Here is a 25,769-nt window from a genome sequence, read left to right as displayed (position 1 = left end):
CATATTAAAAACATTTCATGACATGACACTAGGAGCGTTTCCATTATAGACTTGCGCAAAACTCTGGCACTATTTTATAAATGTTGATTAAAAAGTATTGCAAAATGACGGCGTTTCCATTAACTGATGTTATGTGACTAAAACATAATTTTATTTCCTCTTGCAGTAAGTCATGGCAACGGATTTTTGTGGGATTTTGGCTATATTTAATCGAATGTGACCTGTGAATGCGAAGAAAAAAAAAAAACATTTCCATTGCTGTATTGCAAAATATTCCTTTTTGGAATTGCCTGAAAAACTCCCTCATGAGAGTGCTTTTCCATTAGGTATATTTTTAATTCGCAATTTAATTTTGCGCAATTTAAGGGGTAATTGAAACGCAGCTACTCATTATCTGGTACTTGTCTAAAAAGATGGGTACGTAATGTGGGAGCGGCTTAAGAAAACTGTCCCAAACAGGGCTCAAGGCTGCGCAAGTGTTTTTTCTCGCCACCCCATCTCCACCCCCACAATCATTAGTGCGGTTTCATTCTGTTTTTGAAAGCAGCACATATAGGACAATTTTTAAAATAGCACCATAAACACAATTTATTGAAGCACTTTCAAGGACCTATGTTTGTTTTTAAATACTTTCCAGGCCTTGAATCCATATGTCTGAGCGGGAACCCTGTTAAAGGATAACTATTGCCAAAATGCAAACCTGGGCTGTTTTTTTTTTTTTTTTTACTGTAAACGAGACAAACTTATATCTAAAAGCATAATTACGACAAACGAGCCGTTTTTCGAGACCGTGATTTCGTTTTGTGGTCAATGGCTGGTAAGTGGGAGAACTAGGGGCACTACTTTGAGTGCATCAAAATCGATATTTTTACAACACTAAGAAGGCTCGACACACCCTGAAACTTTGCTTGAAGTATCGCCTGGGTCTCTACACATGAACTCGAGCATTGAGAACATTGTTTGTGTACACAGAGTTTACTAAAAAGAAAGGTTTTGAACAACTCACTTACACTGTTTGCGTTTCCGCTCCTGGCCTTCTTGCCAGTCAAGAAGTGTCGATCTCCGAATGCGAGGAGAGTAAAGATGGATAGCTCCTAAAGCATATTTCCATATAAGTGCATGGCTAATTCATTTTGTCGCAAGTGAAAAACAATATTAACCTTCTAGTTGTAAAAAGAGCCTCATATAAGCCTAATATTTCGTCCTATGGAGTCCAATCATTCGCATTCAGAGATCGACACCTCTTGACTGGCAAGATGGCTGCGAGAACGGAAACCCAAACAGTGTAAGTGAGTTGTTCAAAACCTTTCTTTTTAGTAAACTCTGTGTACACAATGTTCTCAATGCTCGAGTTCATGTGTAGAGACCCAGGCGATACTTCGAGCAAAGTTTCATGGTGTGTCGAGCCTTCTTAGTGTTGTAAAAATATCGATTTTGATGCGCTCAAAGTTATGCCCTTAGTACTTCCATTCACCAGCCATTGACCACAAAACGAAATCACGGTCAATCTTAAAAACGGCTCGTTTGTTGTAATTATGCTTTTAGGTATAAGTTTGTCCCGTTTACAGTAAAAAAAAAAAAACAGCCCAGGTTGCATTTTGGCAATAGTTATCATTTAAATGCATACCTTGAGCCAAAAACTGTTCACCAAACACCAATGACTTGTACATATGGGTACAGTCATTTTAGACATTTCCAAAACTGTTAAAGCAAAAATGGAAATACATTTTTTTAATACATGAATCATGTTTTCATCTTTGTTGCCACAGTTTTGGAAGTGTCTGATCTGAAGGAGGGGGTGTCCCAATGTTTTTGTCCATAGTGTATGTACAAGTCATTAAGTTTATGGCTCAAAGTCTGCATTTAAAGTCACACCAGAGGTGTTCAACTGGGATTAGGACTTTGCTAACTACAGACCAGTCAAGTTCTTCCACACTGACTGAATTAATCATTTCTTTTAGAACATTGCCTTATACACAGTTGTATTCTCATGTTAGAACTGAAAAGGGTCCTGTCCAAACTGCTGCTATAAAATTAGAAGCACACAATTCCCTAGATTATCGTTATATGCTTAAACATTACGCTCATGGAAATTACTAAAGTAGTCAAATCTGTTCATTAGAAGGGGGTGTCCCAATACTTTTGGCAATATAGTGTATGTATTTGTCCTTCCAACTGTTGTGGTTTCTGCTTTCTTTTTTTTTTTTTAAATAATACATTTATATAAAAATCATAAAACACACAATCCAGAAAAAAATTGTGTCCAATGAAATTAATTCACAGAATCTTTCAAAATCTAAGCAAATGAAAAGAGAACAATTAAATTGAATTTGTTGCTTTAAACAAAAAGTATGAAAATGCAGCTACTTACTAGTCCACACTTTAGTAACTGGGTCAATATCACTGTTGGGTGCCTTTTGGTGTCCTGTACATAAATAACTAATTTGCCGTGATAACATAATTATGACTATGAAAGGGTGTGTTATATTAGGCTAAGTGTTTATATTCTTATTTATTTATACTTATTTGTTTAAGAGGATGCTTGTTATTTTGTCCCATACACTTCTCATTAAATTTGAATTAGAGTAGAATATAGTCAAATCATAAAATTTTGTTTTCTTAAAAACGATATTTTTATTTAATACAAAATAATAGTTTGTCCAAGTCCCTTGAATGGTTGTCCAATGGTGGGTTTTTTTTCGAAGTTAAATAAATGTTTCATTGTCATATTTTGTCATGCTTGGTTTGTTCTGCTTTATGTGTCCACCCTGTCATCTTGATATTTTAAATAATAATTCAATCATATATATATAATTCAGTGTGTTCAACAGCTGGGTGTGGGGACAATAACATGCAAGCAAAAAACTGCATCCAAATATCATAGTTTTCTCCAAATAAGAAAAAATACATACTGAAATTCAATTGTACGAGTTTCTTTAAGAAACACTTGGTTTACATAAAATCTTTTATGCATTTATCATTTGAAAGCAAACAAATAAACCCTGTTCAGGAAACTGACATTATACCTTTCAGAAAATATCATTTGCATCTTTATATTGAAATGAAAACGTATGTAACAGTAATATATATGTCCATGACAAGGTCGACATATCTTATGGTTTATGCTTTGAATAATGGCCCATAATTATCTAAAAAAAAAAAAAAAAAAAAAAATGTGTGGGAGCTCAGCTAATATGTTTCTATAGTACTTGAGTGTCTACTATTTATGACATGACATAAAGCGAATGGGAAATTAACATTTCAACTACATGTCAATTGACTCATTAATTTGTAACTGCATGTTAACTGACTCTTATTAGAGTATAAGTACACTGTAAGGTCAGGGTTAGTAGAAAAAAAAATGATTGCAAAGTATCTTATAATCAGTAGACTGACAGTAAATTATTACATTTGATCATTTCAATAAATCAATGTAAAATGTATCAAAATGTTCAATATTAATATTATCATTATTTCTTGTTATTAATATTACGGTAACACTTTACAGTAATGTGTCATTTGTTAACATTAGTTGATGCATTCACTAACATAAATAGACAGTGAACAATACATTTATTACATTATTTATCAATCTTTGTTAAGATTAGTTAATAAAAAAATACTATCATTCATTGTTTGTTCATGTTAGGGATTGAAAAACAAGCTAAAATGTGATTTTCATCATGAGATCAGGTTGCAATTTATCGCTAACCTCTAACCTCACTGACAGCTTTGGGCCGAATGCCATGAGCTAGAGCCAGTTCAGTTTTTTCCCACCAGGTTTGTCTCCTTCGTCTTAATCCTGACTAATCCCTTACATGTAATTCTGCATTTATAAAGTGTTGTATGTAGCACACACCTGCCTACAGACAGCACTGTGACCTCTCCTATGTGACTGCGTCTGTCCAGTTTCTTGCTAGACGAGCGTCTCATCAGAGGCCATTTTTTTTGGTTGCAGCGGTTACATATGTTCTTATGTCCTCCGACTCCTCCGATGGTGTGCAGGTGGTTGCAGGTGTGTTTGGCTGCACTGGGCGGCAACACTGGCAGCACAGGGCTCTCTGGGCTGGTGGGTGTGTTCGGAGAGGTGGGCGTCACAGCGCCACTGTGGGAAATTGAACAGAAATATTAGCTTAACTACATGAAATACCAGGAAGCGTTATTTGCATTTGCCAAAATTTGGTATATGGGCCATTCTACAGAATTGGTGAAAACTGCTGTCCCACAACCAAAACACATTTGAAAAGCATTTAAATATTCAAATCTAAGTTGTTTACCAAGATCCTTTTATTAGTGAAGTTAAGTTAAAACAAACATTTTTTGTAAATTATGAAACTTTACGTAAAAAGACTGATTTTAACTACACCCCTACATTTATGATCAGGAAATATTTATGTGCCACTCTCTCAGGAAATATTTATCCCTCACACTCTTATAGCTACATGGTAAGCAGATCATCATTTTAAGGTAAATGTATTCAAAAAAAAAAAAAAATCAGTGTGTAACTTTAAAGGAACACTCCACTTTTTTTGGAAATAGGCTCATTCTCCAACTCCCCCCCCGAGTTAATAAGTTGAGTTTTACCGTTTTGAAATCCATTCAGCCGTTCTCCTGTTCTGGCGATATCACTTTTAGCATAGCTTAGCATAGATCATTGAATCCTATGAGACCAATAGCATCGCGTTCAAAAATGACCAACGAGTTTCCATATTTGTCCTATTTAAAACTTGACTCTTCTGTAGTTATATCGTGTACTAAGACCGGTGGAAATGCAAAGCTTAAATTTTCTAGGCTGATAAGATTAGGAACTACACTCCCATTCCGGCGTAATAGTCAAGGAAGTTTGCTGCCGTAATATGGCCGAAGCAGGAGCAGTAATACCACGCAGCACATGTGCAAATGCTAAACTAGCTGGGAACTCATTTCTGATAATACTCCGCCTGCTTCGGCCATGTTACGGCAGCAAACTTCCTTGACTATTACGCCAGAATGGGAGTGTAGTTCCTAATCTTATCAGCCTAGAAACTCACAGCTTTGCATTTCCACCGGTCTTAGTACACGATATAACTACAGAATAGTCAAGTTTTAAATACAACAAATATGGAAACTCGTTGGTCATTTTTGAACGCGATGCTATTGGTCTAATAGGATTCAATGATCTATGCTAAGCTATGCTAAAAGTGATATCGCCAGAACAGGAGAACGGCTGAATGGATTTCAAAACGGTAAAAATCAACTTATTAACTCGGGGGGAGTGGGAGAATGAGCCCATTTCCAAAAAAAATGGAGTGTTCCTTTAAAGAATGTCAGTACCGAACACCATTTTTCTATAACTAAACACTTTAGGAGTTATTCCATAACATTTAGTTTTTATATGTGTACAACTGTTCAGAACTGTGCTAGTTAACCATGTGCTGATTAGCATCTTTGAGTTTGGTTCAAAGTATCTAAAAAGTATTTAAAATGGTCACTACCGAAACAGTCACGACTGAAACCTGTCATCGTTGTTTTAGTTGTGACAAAAGGGAATGCAAAATCTTTTATTTGGGGGAAATAAACAACGTTTTTGTTCAGTGATGCAAATTATTAGTATATTAGTATGTTTTAGTAGTGTTTTAATATGTGGGTGGTCGCTACTAAAGCATAACTGTCACTACTGAAAATGTCACGACAGTAACATGGGATGTATTGTCAAAAATAAAGTATACTGAATTGCCAACTAATATGCTATGACAATGTACAATAGATGATTTAATGTATATTCAAACTAATGAATCCTTTAGTTTGAAATCAGTATGATCAACTTTTTGCCTCTTACAAAGTAAGTGTGTTTTGAAATTTTAAAATACAACAAATCTCATAAATCACAGTTGAAATATTGTCAAAACTATAAATGTTATTGATTCACCTCTGAAAACATTAATAAAATAGACAGACACACATGCACACACACACACACATACATATATACATATATATATATATATATATATATATATAAAATTTATTTATTTATTTATTTACTTACTTTATTCTATTTATTTATTTATTTTTCAAAAAAGATCAATAGGTCAATATAACCCTTCTTATTAATGATATATTACTGTATTTTTCGGTAGTGTCAAAATTGGGGAGAGAACAAATATTCCAAAACTTTCTGAAAATACAATATGAGAATAAACTGCACAATTACTACAAATGTGTACCTTGGATATTATACAATTTGCATACATACATAATTTGTGGAAAAAGACATTGCAAGACATTTCAAACTTTGACTTTGAACCAATTCTGTAGAATGGCCCATATACAACAGAGAATTCTGCCCTGGGTTCTGCGGCCCACAAAGAGTTCGACTTGACCTATTTCAAGCATACTAATTTTGAAAAGTGTATCATAGCATACTACACACGTTCACGTAGTATTTGATCAAAATAACTATTTTTATTATAGCCTAGTCCTTGTGTCATGACTTGTTATAGTGAATGCATTGGTATCAAGTATTTTTAAAACATCTGTTTAAGCAGCACCACAATTAGTAAGTTTGATTAATTCTGTGAATCTGTCTATAGATCGAAACTCGAACACCTAATCAGCAAATTAGATCATTTCTGAAGGATCAAAAATGTTGAAAATTCAGCTTTGCCATCACAGGAAAAAACATTGAACACTAAATAAAAGGTTGAAATACTGCACAATTGGAGCAGTTACTTTAAAAGACAGACCAACTCTCTCCCCTGCTGCTTTATCTGTTTTACCACCTCCTCGTCTCCCTCTATTTATTTCGTCCTTCCACTCTGCCAACTTAAAAAAATAAGAAGGGAAATGCAGTGGTCCTTCTCTTATCTGTCTTCATTACACTGCGGGATGTTGTTCTGCTCTGTGTGCATATGCACGTGTTCCTCACTTGAAAGGCAGAGGAAGAGCAGGACAAAGATACTTCAATTGCTACCTGCAAGAGGGACTACAAGGAACATAAAAAAAGCAGGAGACACATGGAAACACACCAGTGTTGTTTTTGACAACCATCTTAGATTTAGTCTTAGTTTTAGTCTTTTGGACTAAAATGCTTATTAGTTTTAGTCAAATTTTAGTCACTTCTATATGTGATAGTTTTAGTCCAATTTTAGTCAACGAAAAGTCAAAAAGGTTTTAGTCTAGTTTTAGTCAAAAAAAAAAAAAAATGGGAAAAAGTACTCTTTTAACAAATTAATGTAGGTCAGTAAGTATTTTGCTGTTGGGTAGTGTCACTTATAAGTTGTGAAAATAGCAGATAGCACATTGTGAGCTTCCGGATCGACTATTTTCACCAATAACTACAATAATGAAGGAATGGTTTTAGACATAATAGACATATATTTGAAATACACCCATAGGTCCTCTCGCCATTTGCGACCACCCTGTGTGCAAACTGCCGCCATCATGGTTAATCGTCTGTCTGTCTGTCTGAGTGACAACAATGTGACGTGTTGACCACGTTGTGCGCTGCACGCCAGGTGGTTGGCGTAACCAAACAAGGATAGAATGCTAAAACGGCTTGCCATACTAGTATGGCAAAGAGTATTTAATGCTAAAACGGCTTGCCATAGCGGCAGATACTTTTTAGGTTTTAATTGGCATGCACAATAAGCAGAAATGTCATGCATTTTAAACATCTGACGGACCACCCACTAACATTTGTCTATTCTCGTCTCGTCAACGAAAACTCACACACGTCTCGTCATGTTTTAGTCATCAAAGAGCCATTTTTATCTCGTCGTCGTCTCGTTATCGTCATGAAAAAAGTGGCGTGAAATGATTTCGTCATCGTCATCGTTGACAAAAACAACACTGAAACACACACACACACACACACTCTACACAAGAAGTGTATTCAGTGTGTTCTGTAATGGAAAGCCACAACTAAAATTAAAGTTAGTTTGACCATTTACTGTATAAACATTGAATTAAAAAGGTATGGCCACTTTAACGCAGTCTTTAGGGGGTCAAGGTTCTGCTTGTTGCCAAGGTCTCATTAGCCTCTACTGGTAGATACCATAACTACACATTCTAGCCGGCAGTGTTGAGTTAACGACATGTTACTATCTGAACTACATTTTTCAGCTTGACAGTAACGAGTCTACTTCTAAAATAGTGCAGCATTTTCAGTAGCAAGCATTTGTTAACCAAGCAGCAGTGAAGCAATACAAAACGCTATGTCACTATGCTTAAAATATGAAATGAAATGGCCAGCTGGCAAAAGATTCATCCATTTGAGTCAGTTTTCAAGGAACACATCAAAATGATGATTTAAGATTCAGTCTGATTCATTCAGCCTGTTTGGGGTAAAACAGTACAGAGTTGTATTTATAACGCAGAAAACAACAGCTACTGACTTCTAACAAAGCAAATTTTTCATAAATCTCAAAGCCTTCTACTTATAAGCCCCACCCCCAGACTCGTTTCCCCATGGATGCTCTGTGTGCTCAGCAAGTGTCTGGAGAATGGACAGCACAGCATGTCCTCTCCAGAACACCCAATCACCCTTCATTCTGAGCACCACTCCTTATTTTCCTCTTCATCGCTCGAGTTCCTAATCACTCCAACCTGAGCTCCTTTCGTCACAGCATCTGATTGCTCTAAACCTTTCACCTTCCCTATGCTGTGCTCCTCTTCTCAGCACCTCTATTTTGGTCTCAATCTCGTGCTTAAGACAGTAGGAATCAGATTCACTCTGCTGCTTATACAGTGTGTCAAGCAGAGTGACCTCATTGTTCAACCCAAATCTGTTATTCACATGAATGCTCAGACCAACTGAAAATCATACACAACACACACACACACACACACACACACACGCAATGTCAGAGGAGGACATTTAGGGAAGAGGAAGTATTAAAGAAATTCCCTGAATTGAAAGGAGAATTCTTGTACTCGTTTACTCACATTCCTCTGGGCCAAACCCACATGGCTTTTATCTTCGGTGGAACTCAAAAGGAAACATGTTGAAGAACTCTTCTATATCCTTCAATAAAAGTCACCATAAAGGCATTACAAAATACTTTTTTGTATATATTTAATATTTAGCATTTTACCCTTTTTATTTATGTATATTAAAAAATATGTATAGCTAGAAGAATTATGTTTTTTTTTACTTTTATGACTGTTATAGCGGCAGCTGTCGTCCGATCTCCCTAAAATTTGCGTGCTTGTTTAGAATCACCTGTCGCATATGCTCACAAGGTTTTGTGAAGTTTTGAGTTTTCTTTTAGGCTTTAGGCTATATTTGGACCCAAAATAGCTTCCCAAAGGGTAAATTTCTATTTTTTTTTTATTTTTTATTTTTTTGGATAATTATTTACCTAGAGAGTCCAGAGAATTTACCTGCAGTGTTTTTTCCCAGATTTAGTGAAAAACCTAGTTTGCAAAAGTCATTTTTTTTTTACATTTTCTCAATTATTTAACAAACGGTTTGATTGACAGCAGTGGTTCTATAAGCAAACTTGTTCAGAATGAGGTCTGTGTGAAAAAACATGCACTATACAATCGTTTATACAATTGGACCCAAGTGGTCAATTTCTTTAAAAAAATTTTACAGACCTTTAGGGCTGTGGGTCCAACAGTCCCACCGAGTGTCATTCTGATAGACATCCGTTAACAAATGTTTAATAGCTGCTCAAAGTTTATTGGCCTATGTCGGCAATGTTTTTTGAGATACACAAATGTCCTTATAGCCACTTGTGGCACTTTTTCTTGTCGATAGGACAAAAGAATATTCATATTATACGATAGACCTCCTCATTCTGAGCAAGTTTGCCTATAGAACCACTGCTGTTAATCAAACCGTTTGTTTAATAATTGAGAAAATGTAAAAAAATAAAATAAAAAAAAAACTGTTGTGCAGTTATGGCTGCATTGTTTTTGTTTTTTGCTTCTTTTAGCACCACCAAGTGGCCAAGCTCTGTGATTTTGTTTACGTGACCTTAAGGTCCCATATTGTCAAAATCAAAATTTCCTGGCTTTTTTCATGATAACTGAGGTCTAGGGGCTATGTAACTACCATATGAGTTTCAAAACAGTCAATCCACAGTAAACTGCACACAGCCTGCTTAAAGTAGCTGTTTATTTTCAGGAGCCGCTGTGACTTCCGCAAAGATGTGACGTCCGATCTACTCAGTCACCGCTAAAGTAAAGGCACCGTTTTGGCGCCCCTTTGCGACTCAGAGTCGAAAGTTAAACTTTTTTGATAATTATTGATATTAACTCTCTGAAGAATCTTCCTGCATTGGTGTGGTTCCAATTGGGTGAAAAACCTAGGACTAGTTCGCAACAGTATGTTTTTAAAAAAATTCAAAATACCCCAAAATTTGGCCAGGGGCGAATCCAAGGCCAAGGCGATTTGTCTGGTGTGAGCTTGCAACAAACCATTTAGGAGTTAACTTTTTCAATCGCTGTAGCACCCTCGTCAGGCCGAATGACGTTGTAGATGGTAGGAGTAGTTCCAAGTTTCAAGTATCAACAACTTTTGGTTTGGTCTGCCCAGTCAGTTTTACATGGAGATTGCTGATCCTTGGCCATTCTAACAATTACAGCAGGGTTTTAGTGCTATAAGCTTGAACCTATAAATATCATTATTTCAAGAGTAACATTTTCAGTGAATTAGTTTAATGAGAATGATTCATTCAGGTTCTCTCACTGATTTGATTTTGTCCCAACAGTTTTCTTAAGTTAAAGGCTCACAGGAGGGAACATTATCATTGAATAATGGCTAAAATAAGATTTCAGAAGTCTTAAAGTACACATGTAGGACCACTTTAGAGATTGTATGGCCTTTTTGAAATCTAGTTGAGGCTTGAAATCAACCAGTACATTTATCTTCTTTTAGTTCCACTCCAGAAATAAAACCACAGATTTGGAATGACATGAGAGTGAGTAAATGATGACAGAATGTTCATTTTTTTATGAGTGAACTATCCCTTTAATCTAGTGATTGATGTGTAAGACTGCAAATTACATAAACTGAATAAAACAGAGTTAATATACAACATTACAGGATGAAGAGTCATGCATTTCGAAATGTTTCAGGAATAAGATGTAGTATAGCTGAGGTATATGAGCAACCGATTTGAATAAAGTGAAAAATTCCCTGGTAAGATTTTTAGTCAAAGCATTACTGAACAATGAATTATAAACTGACTATCTATAAACTGATAATCATAAAGCTGATAAAATAGAGTATGATAACATTTGTGTATATCTTAAGGTCAAACCAGTGTTCCACCCAAACTCATATTCCATGACTTCTCTGTATATACGGTTTTGAAAGCCTTCCTGGATCTAATTCTGGCTTGCAGCAGTGTCAGTGATTGATGCTTTTGTGCTTCATGGTGATTTCCCCCACGATGTGTCATATGAGACAGACAGAACCACCTCTATACCTCAACAATACCCTGCCCTCAAGTGCTGCTGTTGTTATTTGAGAAGTGACAGCGCCATCTTGTGGAGGGATGGGGCACTGCTTTACAAAACACCTATTGTGTTTCATAAGCTAACAATACATTCATGTCTAGTGAAACATTCATACTTGTTTTACTGTTTCTTTATATAGAATGAGGATCAAATAATTTGGGACTAATAGTGATAATACTTCAACTTAGCTTTTCGTTCTAACTAAAAACATACTGAATTACCACCATAATAAATTGAATTAAAATGAACATTACAGATAACACACTAAAAAAAAAATATAAATATAAATATAAATATATAAATATATAAATATATATATATATATATATATATATATATATATATATATATAGGACAGACATAAAGGACTTACCCCTCCGATTCTATACTGTCCTGAACCATGGCTTTGAGTGCATCGGAGTTGGCTGGTGATAAAGAATGAAAGAGAGAGAGTTCATTAAATGTCTTCTTAAATTAGCACAGAAAAGAGTCTGCAGCTTCAGATGCAGAACCATTAAGCAAACTGAAGCCTTCTGACTAATGAAATCAGCTGACTGGCTTTTGATGCAACTACTCCTGCAGCACATTCGCAATAACAGTGGACAGAGGGTAGTTTCAGGCCATCTTTTAGTATCAATTTGAAATGCCTTCAAAAAGGCAGGCAACTTTAAAATGTTAATATTTTCACAGTGACACACGGATTGTGCAACCACTGGCAATGAAAGTGACTAGCACTTCACAAAACTTTCAGTTCCTTCCGTTTGCACAGAAGAACATCTTATTCATTTTAAGAAGTTGACTGCTATGTACCTTATTAAACACTTCCACTAGATATACAGAAATACGTCCGTTTTTGAAACCATAATGTGTTGCTAGTCATACTAGGAAAAGAAACTGTTTAAAATGGTTTAAGTTTAAAGTTTAAGACAGTGTCACCATGGAGTGACTATGGATGTTTTTCTAAACAGGATCAAACAGAACGAAACCATAGTTCTGCTTTTTTATATCTGTTTTTCATTCTCAGATCAGTTTTCCCCTTTTATGTACAAATGAACTTTTCTTGGACACTTTGAAGTTAAGATGAAATGTTACACATTCACCTGAAGTGAACCGGACATCATCTACAGGTGCCAACAAGAAATCAAGATGAGCAAACTCATAACTAGTTCACAACATGAGTGTTTTTTTTTGTTTTTTTTTTTTTAACAAGCTTAATCAGCATTGCATTAAAATACAGTGCATTAAAAAAAGTATCCAATTTTTTTAATTTTGTTATGTTGCAGCCTGATACAATTGTTTAAATATTTTTTTTTCCTCATTAATCTGCACTCCTTACCTCATAATGACAAAGTTCAAACTGAATTTTAGAAATGTCTGTAAATTTATTAAAAAGAAAAAAAAACTGAAATAATCACATTTACATAAGTATTCAGACACTTTACTCAGTGCATAGTTGAAGTACCAGCAATTACAGCATCAAGTCTTTTTGGTTCCTTCAAGTCTTTTTTGGTCTTTTTGGTTCCTTCAAGCTTCGTACACATGGATTCAGGTATTTTCTGCCATTCTTCTTTGCAAATCCTCTCAAGCATGGTCAGGTTGGATGGGGACCGTCTGTGGACAACCATCAGGTCTCTCCAGAGATGTTCGATAAAGTTCAAGTCAGGGCTCTAACTGGGCCAATCTAGGACATTCACAGTCTGGGACATTTACAACACTTTTGTGTGGCCTTGGCTGTGTGTTTAGGGTCATTGTCATGTTGAAAGATGAACCTTCTGAGGTTCTGAAAGCTCTGGACTAGGTTTGTGTTAAGACTTTCTCAATATTTTGGTGTATTAAGCTTTTCTTCTACTCTGATGAGTCCCTCAGTCCCTGCCTTTGAAAAACAGCCCCACAGCATGAGGCTGCTACCAGCACACTTTACTTTTGAGATGGTGTTCTGCAGGTGATGAGCAGAGCTGGTTTCCTTCAAACATGATGCTTAGAATTGGTTCATCAGACCAGATAATCTTGTTTCTCAGCGTCTGAGGGTACATTAGATACTGTTAGGCAAAACCCAAGTGTGTTTTCATGCGTCTTCAACTGAGGAGACGATTGAGTTTGGCCTCACTGCCATAAAGCCCAGATCGGAGGAGTATTGCAGTGATGTTTGTCCTTCTGTGGTTTCTCCCATCTGCATATATGATCATGGAGCTCAACTAGAGTGACCATCAGGTTCTTGGTCACCAGTCTAGTCAAGGCCATTCTCCATCAATTGCTCAGTTTGGCTGGGCAACCAGCTCTTGGAAAATGTTGTACCAAACTTCTTCCATTAGAGAATTATGGAAGCCACTGTGCTCTTGGGAACCTTCAGTGCAGCAGAACATTTTGGAGCCTTCCTCAGATCTGTGCCTCTATACAACACCATCTCTGAGCTCTGCAGGCAGTTCCTTTGACCTCATGGCTTGGTTTTCGCTCTGATGTGCATTGTCAGTTGAGGCCTTTTATAGAGAGGTGTGTGCCTTTCCAAATCACGTCCAATCAATTTAACTTACCACATGTGGACTCCAATCAAGGTGTAGAAACATCTCAGCAATGATCAAGAGAAATGGGAGGCACCTGAGCTAAATTTCGAATATTGTTGCAAAGGGTCTGAATACTAAATGTGTAGATTAATGAGAAAAAAAAACTGATTTAGACAATTGTAGTATCAGGCTGCAACCTAAAATTGAAAGAAGTGAAGGGGTCTGAATACTTTCTGAATGCACTGCAGATGTCCAACCTAGACACCCAACAAGTGTCAATTCATCTTTGGAGATGTTTTGGAGATGAATCAACCTTGATAAACACTCTGTAACTGAGGGAACATGTTGTCTGGTGTGACCTCATTATGATTCACTGCTCTGAGGTCAGCTGAGGATGCTGTCACAATCAATTCTGCATTACAATCAATGTGACTGACTGGTCACCACACCTCATATTTCCCTTGGTAAATTAAATCAATAAAGGACACGTCATCAGTTCTGAGATGCCTTATGTTCTGGAGTAATCTTAACCAGGGTCTGTCAAGCTGGTCATATGACCTTTAAGTGCAATGATTATGCAATGCAGTGACAACTAAAAATCTTTATTCACACATTCATTCAGCTTACCTTCATTTTTCATGATGTAGTGAACAATTTGGCCCACTGTGTCAGTGTTGCCTTCACTGAAGGTGTCATTCAGATCTGACAGACAGAGAAAAAGATTGGTTGAGTTAAAGATGAAAGAATAATACTCTGAGCTATTGAATACTGGTCAACTTGCCTTTGTTAGAAAAAGAAAATAATTAAGTGAAAACTGAATTAACCCCACTCAGTTTGTTTAGTGTTTTATGTAAAGCAAGACCAAAGCAGAAATGCGACACAAAACATTCAAAAATACGTGCGGGTTTAACAGCCTTTGTCTCAAACTGTCATCACAAACCAACTGTTATTAGCGTTTGTTATTTCATGACACCCAATATGCTGGTGAGATGAAAGATTACATTTGCTGACACGGTAAGGCTAAAAGGGCTTGCTTATGATAGCAGAAAACACAAACATTTACAATACTAACAATAAATATGGACTGTTGACTTCAGTGAAAGACTTCATAAAGGCATGTGGAGATGGAAGGGTATTTCTGAAAATCTTCAGCTCAGAGGGGGCCGCTTACAGAAAACACACAACACCCATGTCCTTCCTGAAGCCATGGACCCCTGTTGGAAAGGACAGACTTCCTGTGTTGGATTTGCTCTCACAGCTGGGGATCAGACAGGGAAATTTGTAGTTCTGGAGTTATATAAAGTTTATGATCTTTTTGTTTTTTTATTGTACTAATCTACAGCTAAATAGTTTCCATACACACTTTCAAAATACTTACAGTCTAGGTTTACTAGCAACAAAAAATACAAAATGACACCGCAATTATCACACTAAATCTGCATTTGAGTTTCTTTCTAATCAGAGCCACAATCATTCTACGTAAATACACTGAGCCCAAAGATCCTGATCAGAGCACAAGCTTATAGAAGAGGGTGAGTGGCTTTGATTACTCTCACTAGCTCAAAAAGACATTTTGTTAAATCAATCAAAACGAAATATAATATTAGCCTAAAAAAAAAGATACTAGCAATAAAGACTTTTATGGAAGCCTGTTTCCACCACTGAATAAACAATAAAAGGTTATTGCGATTTTTTTTTATCTCACAATTCAGATTTTTTTCTCAGAATTGTGTGATACAAACTCACATTTCTGACTTTTTTTCTCAGAACTGTGATATAAACTTGAAATGTGATTTATAAAGTCAGAACTGTGAGATATAAACTCACAATTTTGACTTATTTTCTCAGAATTGTAATATAAACTCACAATTGCAAGGAAGTCTTTCACACAAATGTTAGTTTAGATCTTGAAATTCTGACTTTTTCATGCAATTATGAATTTTATTCTCAGAATTGCGAGATATAAACTCACAATTGAGAGTTATAGAGTCCAATTTTGAGGGGAAAAATGACTGACATGTTCTCAGAATTGTGAGCTTATATCTATAAAAAAAATCACAATTGCATGAAAAAAGTCCGAATTTAAAGATATAAACTTATAAAATGACTTTATTTCTCAGAATTGAAACTTTATTTCTCAGAATTTCAAATGTTTGTCTCCCAATTCTGACTTTGTAACAATTGCGAGTTCATATCTCAATTCTGAGAACAAAGGTCAAAATTGTGAGTTTGTATCATGCAATTCTGAAAAAAAAAAAGTCTGAACTGTGAGATGTAAACTTGCACTTGCAAGAAATAAAGTCAGAATTATGATATAAAAACCACTTCTGATAACTGTAACAATGCTAATATAAAATAAAATATAGATGAAATTAGATGAAAAAATCTGGCTATATACAGCTATATAGAAATATAAAAAGAAAAATGACAAAAGCAGATCAAATTACTAAAATTACAATTTAATTGAAAGCAAAAAATATCATTCAAAATAGTAATAAATATTATAATGTATAAATAATACCAATAACACTGCTCATCCAAATGGCTTTGTATAAATAAAAATACATATTAATTTGTAATAATAAATATATCTAGTGCTGAATCACAAGCAATAAGATATGGGTGGATCCAAAGATTTGAAAACAAAAAGAGGAGTAGAGCGCGCGCAAGAAAGAAAGAGGATTGTGTCAGGTTGAACAAGTCCACACACACACTTTTAAGGTTCCTAGAATTCAGACAATGCCACGTGAACATTCCTAGAAAAGCATTTAAACGATCATAGACTTGCATTTGAAAATAAACAAAAAAAAAATTATAATGTAAAACAAATTACAAGGTATATCCTTTAGCTTAAATGAGGATAGTAAGACGATAAGAGAACACATCACATTTTCCTGGAGCTAAACCACCTCCTAGACACAACCACAGCAGCAGCACACAAACAAATATAGAATTTTTCAACAACGCAAAGACAAACACGGCTACAAACAGTAATGCGCAAGCAAGGTAAACACTGAGAACAATACAATACAATTTGTACTGCTCGCTTCTCTGGCCAGCCCAGTTCTTAACCATAGGGTGTGTCAAGTTGTATTTCTCTTACTATAGCTGTTAAAAATAACCTTTTGCTTTAGCCTTCGTGATGCATCTTTGGCAGGGCCATATACAGTATGTCACAAGTGCACCCCTCAAATTTCAGCAACCATTTTAGTATATCTTCTCAAAGGGGCAATACTATAGAAATAAAACTTGAATATATTTTAGAGTAGTCAATGTGCAGCTTGTATAGCAGTATAGATTAACTGTCCCCTGAAAATTACTCAACATACAACCATTATTGTCAAAATAGCTGGCAACAAAAATGAGTACACCCTAAGTGAACTTGTCCAAAGTGTCAATATATTGTGTTAGCAGTATTATTATCTGGCACTGCCTTAATCATCCTGGGCATGGAATTGACCAGAGCTTCACAGGTTGTTGCGGGGATCCTCCTCCACTCCTCACAGAGCTGCTGGACATTAGACACAAGGTGCTTTTCCACCTTATGCTTGAGGATGCCCCACAGGTGCTTTATAAGGTTGAGGTCTGGAGACATACTTGGCCACCCAATCACCTTCAGCTTCCTCAGCGAGGCAGTTGTCACCTTGCTGGTGTGTTTGGGATTGTTATCAGTTGGAAAACTGCCATTCGGCCTAGTTTCTTGACGGACGGAACGTGTGCTCAACTTCGTTGATCGACCCTTGCAAGGCCCGTTTCGAATGGAACTCATCTTGGAAAACCACTTTATGACCCTGACCACTGTAGTGTAACTTGGTTTCAGGGTGTTACTGAACCTCTAATAGCCTTGGCCATCTTTGTGGAGAGCAACAATTCTAATTCTCAAATCCTCAAAAGAGAGTTCTTTGCCATGAGATGCCATGTTGAACATCCAGTGGTCAGTATGAGAGAATTGTACTTTAAGCACCTAATTTTAACTGCTCTAATAGAAGATACACAAGTTTGTATGGCCCTGTCAAGCAGACAAAAACATAAACATGATGAACAGGACATGTGGCTTTGCATGGTTAAACAACATACTGCTGTTATCACTATTAACTGTACTCACTTTTGTTGTCAGCTATTTTGACAATAATGGCTGTTGAGTACAAGCTGCACATTGACTTCACTAAAATATATCCAAGTTTCATTTTTTATAGTATTGTCCCTTGAGAAGATATATTAAAATGGTTGCTGAAATGTGAGGGGAGTACTCACTTTTGTGAGATACTGTATACTATAGCCGACTCCCAATACCTTCCTGACAGAGTGATAGGAAGGATGATGAAGAAACACGACTCACCAGCACAGTATAATGTAATGTCTGTTATCCAATCTAAAAATGATGATACTAAAACTGATTACTGTGAATTCTTAAGATACAATCACAGACGTGTCAAAATAACAAGAAGATGAGCAACTTAAATGAGATAAAATTCTTATTTTATCTCATTAAAGTTGCTCATCTTCTCGTTATTTTGACATGTATGTGACAGCATGATAGTGAATGTGTTAACAGAAGGGGCTACATTTCTGGGAGAATTTCTTTTCCATGACATTTCATCACCTCACTTCCTAAAGAATGTCTGAAAATGAAAAAACAAAGCTGCCTCCAAGTGGGCCGAATATAAATCTCAGCTTAAATCCACCATCCCACGAGCACTTGAAACACCATGGAATGAGGTCACGCATCCGCTTTTAACCTTCAGTGGCCCTTCAATTGATTGCTAAGAGGAAAGTGGTTTAAACATATTTACTTCTTAATCTTTACTTTCACTTTATTCCATTTTTTATATACACCACAGCTTTCAGAGCATTTCCATACACAAACCAACAATAAAGAGCCAATTAAAAAAAATATCACCTGTTCCAATGGTCATTTTAAGATCTTTGTCAAAACATTTCCCGAAATTGTATTGTCCATATTAAAATTACCGGAACTGCATGATCAAGTGCCATTTGTCTGGGAGGAAGTTTAATCTAAGAATCTAATGTTACCAAATTTCAACCAACCAAATTCTCACCTCCTTTCTCTAGATCTTTCTCCTCTTCATCCTCCGCTTTGTCCAGCTCCTCATCATCCTCTGCCTCAGTTGTACAGCGGTAGCCCTTCCTTTTCAGGATGTGGCAGATAAGGACTCCCAGAAGCCCCAGCAGGAAGAAGAAAGGCACCAGAACAAAGGCGATATACTCTGGGTTCACATCACCCTTGCCAGCTGAAGAGAAGAGACATCGATCAATACAAAAAAGTTATATACGAACAGTACAAAATCATAGATCAATTAAGACAGTTTGACCCACTACAACACCCAGCTAAAACAGATCTTGTACTTAAGTGTAAGTATGAAGACATCTACTCCCGCCGTCTCATCCTCATCTGTCTCTGGCTAAGTCCGAAATCTTATACTTCCCTACTTTTCAGTATTCAAAAAACAGCATGAGACTAGTAGTATGTCTGAATTCACAGTATTTATAAAACAGTAGGCAAAAGGTACTTGGATGACTCACTACTTTCCAGCGAGATTCTGAAGTGTGTATACAGTATGATGGACACTTACTATTCCATGAGGCCACAGAAGAGGATTTGTGAATGGCAGTGATTTAATGCAACTGACCCTGGTAGGTCACATGACAATTGACAACATGATAGATGTAGTATGTCCAGATTACAGTTATACCTTATAGAACATTCTTTTTTTTTTAAATCCAACTTTGTGTGAACTGAACAAGAATACTCTAAGCATATTGCCAGCAAAAGTTACTTTGTTTACTTTACTTGTATACTTAAGGATTTGTTCACAAGATGACCACATGTTTTCCTAACTTTCTAAATTGAATCATCGGAAGAACCAATTTTAGGTTTCCACCTCCCATTATGCAATGCAGCTTGAAAACATTTTATGTGGAAATGATTATTACATTTTATTGTTTTACATTTTATTGTCAGTTAGTTGTCATACAGATCAGAGTTTATATTGATTGGCTTGTTCAGGTGTGTTTGATTAGGGTTGGAGCTAAACTTTGCAGGGATACCGGCTCTATGGCATCGTGAAGCACCTTTATTTTTAAGTGTGTATGCTGGTCAGAATGGTTAGGTAGCTGGTTTATGCTTGTCCCTAGCTGGTTTAACCTGTTCATGTGCTGGTCCTAAGCTGGTCCCTCCTGCTCAGGACCAGCACATGACCAGCATAAACCAGCTAAGGACCACCTAAAACCAGCATCCCAGCATCAATACCTACCTAACCAGCATATGCAGTTTTTTTCAACAGGGTTTTAAAAGTAATGCATTGCAATATTGCATTACTCCTTAAAAAGTAACTAATTACGTTATTTACTTTTTATGGAAAGTAATGGGTTACATTATTTTTGTGTTACTTTTTAAATCTGGACAGGGTTTGCTTGTTTGTCTTTAATATAAAAAGCTCTATTTTTGGCAAATGTAATGCTTTAGCCCCAAGACTGAAGCTAACTGCCTTGCTTCAGGAAATAGTTTTGCCAGTAGTGTTACAAGACATGAATCAACCATAAAAAACAAAACAAAACAAAACAAAAAAAGAAACATTCCATTTAAAGATGTTGATTATGTATAAAGAAACAATATTCTTTACATTTATTGGAAAATATGCATTGTGTGTGTATTGTATGTATTGTATTGAGTGGGTTAGCGATAAAGAGTTCTTATGGTGTGATTTGATTGTTGGAGATTTCTTTGCAGAATCATATTATGTAATGTAGTTTTTCTTCAAGAATTTCACTGTTAAACAATTATTTTACAAAAATAGTTGCTGGTTTGTTTCCAACTAAAGAAGATTCCACCTATTAACAACCTTGTAGTTCACAGTAGGACTCTCTTAAAAGGTTTACAAGTTATTGTTGAAAATCAATTCTCCTACAGAGAAAATAAACAGAATTTTTACTGTTGTTAAAAAAGGGAAAATCCATTTGATAACAAGGAACAAGGAAGACAACTGAGTTTGTCAAGTAATTGTAATGTTTAAGCAAATGGTATGCACCATTGCTAAAAAAAAAAAAAACCTAGATGAACTAGCCGAATTTACTAATAGACCATTTAGTTCATATATCTTAAGATTAAACCATAACTTCATTGAATTACTATACTTTGAAACTTTAGCCACAGAACAGAGCTAACAGCAGAGCTTATTCAATAAGTGCTGAGAGCTAATGTCTGCACAGACAGAGAAACACATTACACAGCTCAAAATGAGACAGGCCAAGTCTTTGGTTAGGCAGATACATAGAGAATGACAGAAAGGGCAAGACTGAATGAAAGCGAGGGCTGCGGAGGGAAAGAATGACCTCGGAGAACAGCACGGAGGACAGACACTGGCATGGTACCCTGCAGTGAATGACTCAGGGGACGCAGTAATCCCTGTAAATTTCCACTGTACAGTTGCGCTCTCTTATTTCATCACTCTCTTCATCTTTCACTCTCAACCCTTTATGTGTGGGGTATTTTAAAATATTGCACAATATTAAATCATTTCCATGTATACCAAGGACTTGTTTACTTGTTTCTCATGAGTACTTTAAAGAGTTAGTTCACCCAAAAATGAAAATTCTGTCTTTAATTACTCACCCTCATGTCGTTCCAAACCCATAAGACCTTCATTCATCTTCAGAATAACACAAATTAAGATATTTCTGATGAAATCTGAGAGCTCTGTGACCCTCCATAGACAGCAAGTGTCATTTCACGATCAAATTCCATAAAGGTACCCAGAACATTGGCAAAATATTTCATGTGACATCAGGAAAGGAGGAAAGGAAAGGAAAGGAAGTGAAGTGAGGCCAAGTATGGTGACCCATACAAGGAATTTGTGCTCTGCATTTAACCCATCCAAGTGCACCCACACAGTAGTGAACACACACACACCGTGAACACACACCCGGAGCAGTGGGCAGCCATTGCTGCGGCGCCCGGGGAGCAGTTGGGGGATCGGTGCCTTGCTCAAGGGACTCACCTCAGTCGTGGTATTGAGGGTGGAGAGAGTGCTGTACATTCACTCCCCCCACCTACAATCCCTGCCGGACCTGAGACTCGAACCTGCAACCTTTGGGTTACAAGTCTGACTCTCTAACCATTAGGCCACGGCTGCCATCAGTAGTTCAACTGTAATTTTATGAAGCTACAAGAATACTTGTGCGCAAAAAAACACAAAGGGTCAGAGAAGTTTTGTGTTCCGAAGATGAACGAAGGTCTTACAGGTTTGGAACGACATAAGGGTGAGTAATTAATGACAGAATTTTAATTTTTGGGTACTATCCCTTTAAGAAAACAAACAAACACAAAATAACATGTGGTAAAACCACGCAGAACACCCTAGCAATCCTATACAAACACTCTGGCCACCACCAACATCACATTATAACATCATATCACTCAAATGTCTCAAAAATTTCTTCCCAGAATTCCTGTTATTCCTTCTACCACAAAAGATCACATCGGGTTCTGAAACTAGTAGATTTTATCACAAGCGTCTGGGGAAAAGTGTTTGTTTCTCTCTCAGAATTTAAGTGGAGTAGGAGTAGTGAAAGCTGAAATGTCTTCATTGATCCCATTCAAAATTCAATAACCTTTTCCAAACAATTCCCTCAGTTTCTGAGGATCCATGAACAGGATTTCACTCTTTCACAACACTTGTCTTTCACCCAGCAATCTCTATCTGTGAAATCTAACGTCAAATGGAGAATTCTTTGTTTAAACATGTCTTGAGAACACCAGAGGTCAAAGAGTTATTCAGTCTGTGAATAAACTATATACTGGGCTTTCTTCCTCAATGCCTGGGCTCTGGGACTGAACTTTGACCCCTAACAAGTTATGAGCCAAGCACACATGCAGACAAAGAGCCAATTGTGATGTGTCACTGCATGTTTGTATATCACATGCACTGATGATTGGACTTACAGATTGCATTTACAGAACGCAAAAGCCCAGAATACAGTGTAGTAAGAAAGGGACGTACACTAGTAACTGACTAAATGACTGAAACCTTTGTCTGTTGAAGATGTCAATGAAATGTACTCATCCAAATCCCACCATTACAATAGAATAGACTGTGGTGGAGCTGTAAATATGTCACATCATATCACAGGTAATGAGAGGTGTGCTTTTAGGCAAGGTTTTAATTCTTATTGATACATTCTGTTTTTATTACATGTTACACGTTATGTAACCCCATGGAAGATAATGTTAAAAAGTTACTCCACCCCAAAATGAAAACGTTGACTTTAATCATTTACCCCCATGTCATTCCAAACCCGTAAAAGCTTTGCTCGTCTTCGGAACACAATTTATGATATTTTGGATGAAAACCGGGAGCTTTGTGGCTGTCCCATTGACTGACAAGTAAATAACACCGTCAAGGCACAGAAAAGTATAAAAGACGTCGTCAAAACAGTACATCTGCCATTAGCGGTTCAACCATCATTTTACAAAGCTACGAGAACACTTTTTGTACACAAAGGAAACAAAAATAAGGGCTTTATTCAACAATTTGTCTCCTCTGCATCACCATAGCGCCATTTTGGAGAGTATCATTTGGACGCAAACAGCGTACATTATTCTGTGTTAAAATTCTGTTCCGAAGACTTAAGATTTATAGGTTTGGAACGTCATGGGGGTAAGTGATTAATTTCAAAATGTTCATTTTAAGGTGAAGTAACCCTTTAAAAGTAGAGAAAAAAACTCAAATGTGTAACCCTGGGTGCTTTTCATTTCTTATTTTTGCATCCTCGTTTCCTTTCCTTGCGTCTTAGCTCCACCCCCTTAGGATACGAAGGAAGGATTTAAGGAAAGGAGATGAGGACGGAGGAATCAAAGGAGTAACACTGGAATATTCTTGACCACTCAAGCGTCACTTCAAAGCGTCATCAGCTGCGCTAAAGGGATCTGCCCATATGTTGTTAAAGTTCGTTATTTAAGGCATTCATAATAATTATGAACAAAGCAAGATGCCCTGTTTAAATATATGACATTATTTACACTGCAAAGGTAAAATATAAATGTAAATTATTATGACACATCTGAAGGGGGAGGAGTGCGTCACGTTTAGTCGATAAAACACTTCCGCATAGGATACACCCACGTATCCTCGCTCAAGACTCCTCAGGAAGCCTCCTCACTCCTCGATCCTTGCCTCCTCACCGTGCAATTAAAGAATTGAGATGTCCTACAAGATGGCTGAGCCTGATCGGTTTCCGGGTCGTAGGATGGAGGACGGAGGAGCGAGGAAACGAGGAGGGATATTGAAAAGAACCCCCTGTTCCGCAGAGTACATTTTCTCCACTGCAGGCCATTTTTAACAAGCTAAAGGCCTGTTCACACCAGTGATGATAACTATGATGATAACTACTACATTTTAATAATCGTTCTAATTCTTTGAGAACAGAGACGTCCACACCACAACTATAAAGATAATGACACAGAGGAATGATATTGTTGGAATCACTTCAAAGCAAAATTTAACAGTTGAAAACTAGGCCAATCAGAATCCAATCCACCCAACTTTAAAGAGCTTGAGTATTTAAAGTGGTAGACATTACTGAAGTGCACGATTATAATAAATGTGACCCTGGACCACAAAACCAGTCTTATAGAATAGAATGGGTATATTTGTAGCAATAGCCAAAAATACTTTGCATGGGTCAAAATGATCTATTTTTCTTTTATGCCAAAATTCATTAGGATGTTAAGTAAAGATCACGTTTCATAAAGATATTTTGTAAATGTCCTACTGTAAATATATCAAAACTTGATTTTTGATTAGTAATATGCACTGCTAAGAACTTCATTTGGACAACTTTGAAGGCAATTTTCTCAATATTTTGCATTTTTTTGCACCCTCAGATTTCAGATTTTCAAATAGTTGTATCTAGGCCAAATATTGTCTTGGAAAGCTTATTAATTTAGCTTTTAGATAAGAATAAATCATGACTGGTTTTGTGGTCCAGGGTCACAAATAGAATGTTACTGTGTGTTTGTGTGAATGCTAATATAGTTAATGTTAAAGTTATCGTATTGGTGTGAACGGGCCTGTAATTTTTTCAATAACATGAAACAATAAAGATTTGATATCCTTTATGTGTATGTGCATCATCTAAAACCCTCTACTGTAAGTCCATTCTGACTAAACTTGATGCTTCAGGAAGTTCATAAACGCATCATAAAAGCAATCCATATAAATTGAGTTTGTCAAGCAAGCGTTTGAGCTTGTTTACCACATCTGATGAGCTCTGTGTATTTATTTGCATTGATCAGTGTTTACTGTATAAATGCATAAACATCTGTTGATCACATCAAGCAACTGTGTCTCTTGTGTAGACTTGGATTAAACTGCTTGAATCATATGGGTTTCTTTTACAATTTCTTGATGAACTTTTAGCGTTTTAACGTTTTGATTCTGTGGACTTTCAACAGTCCATAAAAATATCTTCACCTGAGTTTCAAAGAGGAGCAAAAGTCTTACAGGTTTGGAATGACATGAGAATGATTGATGACGATTTTCATTTTTAACTTACATTTTCATCTTCAAGTAACTGAAAATCACTTCGTAATTTTACGAATATAGTCATCTTGACTACAAAATTACTTGAGATGACCATCTCTATATACTAAGGTCTAGTAAGTCTACTCAGATAATAACATAGTGAGTTTGGGTGCGTAGGAAGTGACCATTCATCCTGTTGAACTGGCTCGATGCCAGAGCAATTCTGAACAGACAGGATAAATAGCAAGACCGGGATCTAACGTGACTCACATACACA

The 25,769-nt window shown here is 36.5% G+C and overlaps 1 protein-coding gene across 1 annotated transcript in view; it reads right to left on the bottom strand.

The window, feature by feature from the left end:
- The window catches only part of rell1 (RELT like 1), a 34,773-nt gene that overhangs the window by 2,460 nt on the left and 6,544 nt on the right, over positions 1 to 25,769 (bottom strand). Inside the window, exons 2-5 of the mRNA XM_073836880.1 lie at positions 19,010 to 19,201; positions 14,577 to 14,651; positions 11,822 to 11,873; positions 3,860 to 4,105 (exon numbers count right to left, since the gene is read on the bottom strand). Coding sequence (XP_073692981.1) covers positions 3,860 to 4,105; positions 11,822 to 11,873; positions 14,577 to 14,651; positions 19,010 to 19,201 — 565 coding nt within the window. The remainder of the gene's footprint in view (positions 1 to 3,859; positions 4,106 to 11,821; positions 11,874 to 14,576; positions 14,652 to 19,009; positions 19,202 to 25,769) is intronic.

Source organism: Garra rufa, chromosome 3, assembly GCF_049309525.1.
Source record: "Garra rufa chromosome 3, GarRuf1.0, whole genome shotgun sequence".
Lineage (NCBI taxonomy): Eukaryota > Metazoa > Chordata > Actinopteri > Cypriniformes > Cyprinidae > Garra > Garra rufa.
The sequence above is the reverse complement of the archived record's forward strand: the minus strand, read 5'-3'. Positions and strand labels throughout refer to the sequence as shown.